The sequence below is a fragment of the Pseudophryne corroboree genome, chromosome 1, assembly GCF_028390025.1.
Source record: "Pseudophryne corroboree isolate aPseCor3 chromosome 1, aPseCor3.hap2, whole genome shotgun sequence".
Lineage (NCBI taxonomy): Eukaryota > Metazoa > Chordata > Amphibia > Anura > Myobatrachidae > Pseudophryne > Pseudophryne corroboree.
Window position 1 is genome coordinate 434,025,767 of NC_086444.1, and position 8,233 is coordinate 434,033,999.

Sequence of the window (8,233 nt, forward strand, 5' to 3'; positions counted from 1 at the left end):
AGCCCTTCCACAGTAAATGGGACCCCTTTATACACTCCCTGGACAAGGACTCTCGACATACGATTTCACGTTTCTTTGGCACTCAAGACTAGTCTAGAGCTATGTCCTATCTGAGTCTATAGATCCTAACTGGAATATCTCATCAATGTATTGGCTACTTAAACTGAATTGATCTATTACATTCATACTGTTGTATATTCAACATTGACATCGACATATAGCTTTAATAACGTTCCTTGGGGTCTGCAACTGTCACATTTGTACCCAGATTGTAAGTGATGGATCGACACCCTGTAATCTTTTTTTCTTTAAGAATTACCTACTTATGGCCCTCATTCCGAGTTGTTCGCTCGTTCTTTTTCATCGCATCGCAGTGAAAATCCGCTTAGTACGCATGCGCAAAGTTCGCACTGCGACTGCGCCAAGTAACTTTACTATGAAGAAAGTATTTTTACTCACGGCTTTTTCTTCGCTCCGGCGATCGTAATGTGATTGACAGGAAATGGGTGTTACTGGGCGGAAACACGGCGTTTCAGGGGCATGTGGCTGAAAACGCTACCGTTTCCGGAAAAAACGCAGGAGTGGCCGGAGAAACGGTGGGAGTGCCTGGGCGAACGCTGGGTGTGTTTGTGACGTCAACCAGGAACGACAAGCACTGAACTGATCGCACAGGCAGAGTAAGTCTGGAGCTACTCTGAAACTGCTAAGTAGTTAGTAATCGCAATATTGCGAATACATCGGTCGCAATTTTAAGAAGCTAAGATTCACTCCCAGTAGGCGGCGGCTTAGCGTGTGTAACTCTGCTAAATTCGCCTTGCGACCGATCAACTCGGAATGAGGGCCTATGCTCTTTATGTCTGCCTGCTGATATTGTATTTGTACCCAGAACCGTGTCTCTCTCTCCCCCCCCCCCTTTATAGTAGCTTCATAAACCTTTTTTCCCCTTTTGTGTGTCTCGTGAATTGTATTGTTCTATTTTATGGTTTGTCCTTTCTCTCTCATTCTGCATCTCTTAATTGTTCTTGCATATGTACATTGTATTTGACTCTTTGGGGGGAATTCAAATGTTTGAAAAGTCGGTTGGTTGTCTGTTTTTTCCTGTCTATGAGATAGGAAAACACAGACACTCAACTGACTTTTCAAACAATTGAATCTCCCCCTTCGATTCTATTCCATTTATTTGAAAATACAATAAAAAGTGTTTAAAAAAAATAGGATTTTAGTACCTACAGGTAAATCCTTTTCTCTTAGTCTGTAGAGGATGCTGGGGACTCCAAAAGGACCATGGGGTATAGACGGATCCGCAGGAGCTTGGGCACACTATAAAGACTTAAACTGGGTGTGAACTGGCTCCTCCCTCTATGCCCCTCCTCCAGACCTCAGTTAGAAAACTGTTCCCAGGAGAGATAGACAATTTCGAGGAAAGAATTTATTATTATAACACGGTGAGTGTCATACCAGCTCACACCTCAAACACACCGTAGAACGAGGCATTCAGTAGAATACAAGCCAACGGCATGAACAAAACACAGCCACATGCTGAAAGAATATGCAACACAACCCATGTGTCCACATAAACAAAAATGAAGACCCCGCATGCTATGTCATGAACAACTGTAGCAACCGCCAGACAGAAAAGACACCCACCAGGGTGTAACCAAAAGCCATAACTGCAGACACAGTACGCACTGGGATGGGCGCCCAGCATCCTCTATACGGACTAAGAGAAAAGGATTTACCAGTAGGTACCAAAATCCTATTTTCTCATACGTCCTAGAGGATGCTGGGGACTCCAAATGGACCAAGGGGTTTATACCAAAGCTCCAAAACGGGCGGGAGAGCGCAGACGACTCTGCAGCACCGAATGAGCAAACATAAGGTTCCCAAAAATCAGGGTATCAAACTTGTAAAGCATAGCAAAAGCGTTTGATCCCGACCAAGAATCCGCTCGGCAAAGCTGAACCGTCGAGACTCCTCGGGCATCCGCCCAAGAAAAGCCCATCTTCCCAAAAGAATGAACTTTCACCGACTTTGGTGACAGCAAATCAGCCGTAGAACGACCATGCCAAACCGCATCACAGATTCAGCACGTAACAGACTGCATAACGCAGTCTCCCAAACCAAGCTGGGAACATACCAGACAAACAGAGTCTCTGTTTCTCCAAACTGAGCCAAATTGACGACCTACATACTCAAATCACTGGCTAGATCAAGGGAATTTGAATCAGCTAATGCCTAAGTAACCACCGGCATCAAAATATGCTGGCTGTGACACGGAGCCCCGACACAGCCAGCATAATATGCTGCCCAGGGCGCTCCCCCCCCCCAGCGCCCTGCACCCCGTGAGAGCCAGCGGCGGGGGAGAAATGGCGCGTAGTGCGCTACCACATGCTGGCGGGCGTCTGGGACACGGAGCCCTGGCACCGCCAGAGAGCCACAACTATAACAGTAAAATGTCTGCTCAGGGCGCCCCCCCCCCCCAGCGCCCTGCACCTGTGGGAGCCGGCAGCGGGGAAATAATGCGGCGCAGTGCAGTTATATGCTGGCGGGGGTATGATATACGATAGCTAGGTACCGGAATGCTTTTATGCCAGCCTTAAGAAGAAATCAGCAACCTGCTGCCCAGGGTGCTCCCCCCCCCAGCGCCCTGCACCCTGTGAGTGCCGTTGGTGTGTGGGAGCATGGAGCGCAGCGCAACCGCTGTACCTCCGTTACTGAAGTCTTCTGCCGTCACTGAAGTCTTCGGTTCTTCTAATACTCACCCGGCTTCTTTCTTCTGGCTTCTGTGAGGAGGATACGGCGTGGCTCCGGGAACAAGCAGCTAGGCGCACCAAGTGATCGAACCCTCTGGAGCTAATGGTGTCCAGTAGCCGAGAAGCAGAGCCTTGAAACTCACAGAAGTAGGTCTGCTTCTCTCCCCTCACTCCCACGCTGCAGGGAGCCTGTAGCCAGCAGGTCTCCCTGAAAATAAAATACCTAACATACAGTCTTTTAGAGAAACTCAGGAGAGCTCCCCTAGTGTGTGACCCATCACTCCTGGGCACAAAGTCTAACTGAGGTCTGGAGGAGGGGCATAGAGGGAGGAGCCAGTTCACACCCAGTTTAAGTCTTTATAGTGTGCCCAAGCTCCTGCGGATCCGTCTATACCCCATGGTCCTTTTGGAGACCCCAGCATCCTCTAGGACGTATGAGAAATAAAAATGAACATATTATTCATAATTCTGTTAATTTGTCCAATTACTTTTCAGCCCATGAAAATAGGGAACTATTTATAAAAATGGCTGCAATTCCTAAAATTTTATATATTTTTGTTCAACTCCCCGAATCAATAGTGGGGAGCACAATCTGCAGTGCTTATTAGCCTTTTGCAGGAAATGTATGTGAAATCTGTTGCATTAGGCTATTAGTGCGTATTCAGTGTGATTGATCGCTGGAAGGGATGCTGGCGGCCACAATACCGACGCACCGGAATCCTGATCAGAGTAATCCCGACGGGGGCGAGGTAAGTATGTTCCCCCCTATCCCCTCCCCCCATTGGTGACTAACCCCACTCCCCGCAGCCTAACCTAACCTTGCAGCTATGCTTACAGTTGCGATGCCTGCTGTCGGGATTCGGACGTTAGCCTTCTGACCCTGTCGGGATTTCGTCGACATTTTGATAGGTGTCGGGTTAGTATGCCGACTTCTGGGATCCCGACAGCTGCCATCTTAGCCGCATTTCATTAGTACATAGTGGGGATACATGCAGATAGGGCAGTTTCCACATAGATTTATTAAAAACAAACAAACTTGATAAATAGATCCCTAAAGGGACAATTTATCATTGAATATTTGCAGCTTAATCATACATTCAGAGGATGCTAAATATTTGCTGCTAACCCCAAAAATGGGTGTTTTGGGGGGTCTGACGCAAATATTTAGTATCCTCTGAATGTATCACAGAGGGACCGCAGAAGATATCTCAGATACCTGCTGCGATCCCTCCATTCCCGCCGCTACCCGCATCCCCCATAGGTTTCTCTGGGGGATGCGATGCTGCCAAATTTGCCAACTTCAGGAATGCAAAGCATACTGGAGATTGGCCTGCCGCCTGCTGTAGCCTATGGGCTACACATCACAATCTTAGCTCACAATCCCCCGGAACCCTCTGGCAATGGCTGCCATGCATGCATGATTAACGCGGCCACCAATTCGCAGGAGCCCTGGCAACACACTCAGCACATCGCAGGAACAGGCTGCAGGTGCTGGTTAATACATTCATGCAATTTTGGGCACTGATATCGCACCCAGATCGATTAATAAATGGGCCCCTAAATCTGAGCATTCACTTTACAATGCAACTTTCTCGCCAATCAGTGCATAACCACATAAGTGAGGGCATCAATACTATCTTTCAATAGCTAGTCCAAATAAGTAGACCACAATGTAAACATGACCTCATACAAGTGCTACACTTTTGACAATCACTGCACGAGTTCCAAAGATCAACAATTTGGTAAAACTCTATTATACTTTTCTATAAAATTTGCAAAAGCAAGGCCATCACTTATATATAGATATAATAATAAGCAATTAAAAAATTACAATAGATTGTACAAGCGTTACAGGCATAGGAGGGGGTATCCAATCACATGTGATAGTGCCATGGGCATGAAAAATGGGTGTTTTTCATGTTTTTTTATCACCCTATTCAATTAGGTGAAAATACATAGGTCCCACGAAAAGCCACGGACCTGTGTATTATCGCGGCACATATCGCGGGTGTAAGGGGCACTTTTCACGGATTCTGCTTCACGTACCTCAGCATAATCCTCGATAAATGCCGGCATTGGGGATAAGCTCCGTGTTATCGTGGCTAATTGGATAGCCCCTGGTGAAACAATTAGCTGCGGTAAATTACTGCTGCTAATTGGAAACCGCCCATAGAGTGTGCAGTGTGTCTGGAGATAAGATACACTAGTTAGAGAGAAATATGTTAACCACAGTACTGTACTATATGAATTTTGGATTAGAAATATAAAGGGGTTATCCACATTTGGACAAGCCTTCCTTAAATTAATCTGTCTCACTCCTCATTTCAGGTAACAGGAAGATGCTCCATTTGCTATACAGGGAGGACAGGTGAAATCAAGGAAGGAATGTCTTCCCAGTAATAAAGACTACATGGAATCAAAATTTAAAACATTGACTCCTGATAAGAATGCTGAATGAAAGTAAACTCAGAATTACTTACATCTTAGCCACATTACTTCCGTCTATAATGACATGTCTCAGCTGGTCATTTCCTTTCTCATTTTTTAGGTTGAGCTGAAAAGGTGTTTGCATGGCTTCATTAAATCTCTGTGCTCCTGTGACAACAGGGACATTCTGTTCTCCTTTAACAGTTCTGTCTGCTGCTGCCTCCATGATCCCAATGTCCTGTTGGGTGCCGCCATGAAATACATCTTCCACAGGATGGTTACTACTCACTGCTTTGGGTCGGACAACAGTGGGGTTTAACACCTCATGATTAGAAGCGTTTGGTACAGGCCATGTTTGGAAATCAAGCCTTTCCTGCTGCCACAAGTCTGTCTCTTGATGTCCTTTTCTTTGGACTTCAGTTATCGTTGAGCTATCTTCAGAATTATTTTTTTCATTAAGTTTCCTCAGGATTCCTGACACAGAACCATCTCCAATGTCCACAATTTCACTTGGTGAATAGCCGCAGTTCTTGGCAGCTGATTTCATAACTTCTAAAAGGTAATTATTATCATCATCATCATCATCATCATCATTTTGTGAAAGGGTAGGCGACATTCCTTTTAATTTCGAAGGTCTATTTACAAGGCCAATTGTACCCTGCTCATGGTTAGATTGCTCCATATTAACTTTGTCAAGTATCTGAGAAGGCTCCTGGATCCCATTCTCCGACAGTACCTTAAGCACAACAGATTCCTGATAACCCATGGTTTTAAAAAAATCCAAAAGCATGTTGAATTCTTTTTGGGTTCCCAAGGAAAACTGGGCGTGAGAACCTGGATCTCCATCATCTCTCCCCATAATAGTATCCAGCAGTCCAGAGATTTGTTGGAAATCATCATCATCATCGTCATCATCATTTCCTATTGGTACCAGTTTTTCATTTAAAGTCGGCTTTCCTTTAGGGTAGATACCAGCATGATCCTCATTTACCTCTTTGATGGGTCTCTCCTTTTTACTCTGTCTACTTAGATGTGTTGATTGATTATTATTATCCAATTTATTGTCACTAACCAGTTCACGTGGTTCTGAAGCTCTCTCACGTAAAACTCCTTTACTTGGCCTTGACTTAGTTATATCTATTGGATGCGATAGCATAGGTTTTTCAAGTCTCAGATTATTTGGGAATTCCATAGGTGCAACTCCTGGCTGCAACGCCTGGCTGCTCATTGCATTGTCTGACAGTTGTTTAGAAGTCCTCTGATGGATCGTGGTGGGCTGTGTGTCTTTCCTATCTTTGTCCTCCTCTACTAGAAATAGTAACTGTTCCTTGACAGAGGTTGGGAGAATAAGAAGGTCCAGTGCATGATGGTCAGTATTTTCCTCTACCAGACCCTTAAATCTCCTTTTGATGATAGCCTCTTGCTCTTCTGGCTTGCATATACACATATCTAAGAAAGCATGAATCCGGCTCTGGGCCATTACTACCCCCTCTGCTAAGCCAGAGATTCTGATTCGTCCAGGAGTTTGAGGGGTCACACATGCTGAAGTGGCTCGAATTAAGCAGTCAAGAAACAGACCTTTTGCTCCTACAAAGATACAGTGCATGTCACGAGGGTAATTAAAGTCTTCTATTACCTCCGGAGTACACAGCCCTTTAATATAATCCTGAGAGGAGAAACAGAAGAAATTATTATTTTGTTATCATGTCCATGGCTAATAATATGTCAAATTACTTTTTCCCTCTGTAAAAAATATTTACCCCAATTGTCTAACCAAACCCATATAAAACAATTCAAAATCCCACCTTACCTTGGCTTTTACTATGCTCTTTCTTTCACCTTCAAGTTGAAGCCATATCTGCTGATGTCCAGTGGACTGCAAGGGTATCTGATCCTGATTAAGAACTCCTAAAATGTTTAGAGTAACGCCAAATAGCCTTTCGACGTGTGGATGCTGGTCCCGAAGTACTTTTTCCGATCCCTGAGGCATGGTGAACTCATCCATGCACTCGCTATCATGTGATGCCCCATACTCACCTACAGCCATCAGCATTTTAGGTAGATTAGCTTATACCTGCTATGAAAGATTTGGGAATGAAATGACATAAGTCTAGTCCTCTATTAAAAGTCAGTGTTGACCTTTCAGAAGGGGATACGTTCTTGAGTATAGGTGACCCCCAAATCTTATTCTGCTGTACCTCTTTCACTTCCCCTGTCACCTCTGCTGTCCCTCTGGCAGGAGCATCAGGGAGATATCATGTGGATACTAATGTAGCAATATTTGAATTTTACCTCATTCAATTTTCTGCAATGCAAAAATGTTTTCCACTTGCAGTCTTCTTCCTCATTCTGAGTGGCACAGCCCCACCCTGCTCCCCGCCCCGTGGCTGTTTGTAGTCTATAACAACACCTGAATATCCCTCTGCAGCCCTACCTAAACCTGACAGATGCTGCAATGTATGCTGCTGCTACTGCTGCGTGCTCAGCTCTAGCCTATCGCAATTTCTGCAGCTGCCTAAAATGCTCTAACATACAGCCCTTTAATTAAAGCGGCAGCATATTACACAGATGTGACAGCAGCTGTTCTTGCTGTTAAACGACGACAACACGTCCGTATTCAGCACTTGCAACAGCTCCTATAAGAATAACTACTCCTACTACAATATTAACTGATACTGTGCCTGGCTGTGTACAACAGCTTCCTCACCCAGCATGCGTCACCCCCATCCTTATGACTGATGGGAAGTTCCTGTGTGTGTGTGTGTCACGCTGAGGGGAATTCCATATTTTGCTCACACGGGGGAGGAGTAAAGTGAATGTGCTTTCGTTCTTTAGCTACAAGAGCTCGAACAGTCCTTTAAGTTTTGAGACCCAGTGTAGGAGCTGTGACGCCATGTTGGCAGTGACTATTGTATGTGTTGGATCGGGCGCTCCTGGGCTGCATGCCGATGCAATGCAATAACGCAGGTGCTGCACACATTCCGAATTACAGTTGTGAAGTGTCCCAGAAATGAGACGTTGTGGCCAAACTAGTTTGTACTTTGTGTTCCATA

The 8,233-nt window shown here is 45.1% G+C and overlaps 1 protein-coding gene across 1 annotated transcript in view; it reads right to left on the reverse strand.

Moving 5' to 3' along the window:
* LOC134890857 (protein KHNYN-like) overlaps window positions 1-7,977 on the reverse strand; it is an 83,297-nt gene extending 75,320 nt beyond the window's left edge. Inside the window, exons 1-2 of the mRNA XM_063913489.1 lie at window positions 6,991-7,977; window positions 5,234-6,846 (exon numbers count right to left, since the gene is read on the reverse strand). Coding sequence (XP_063769559.1) covers window positions 5,234-6,846; window positions 6,991-7,233 — 1,856 coding nt within the window. The 5' untranslated portion in view covers window positions 7,234-7,977. The remainder of the gene's footprint in view (window positions 1-5,233; window positions 6,847-6,990) is intronic.
* Between the last annotated feature and the right edge of the window lie 256 nt (window positions 7,978-8,233).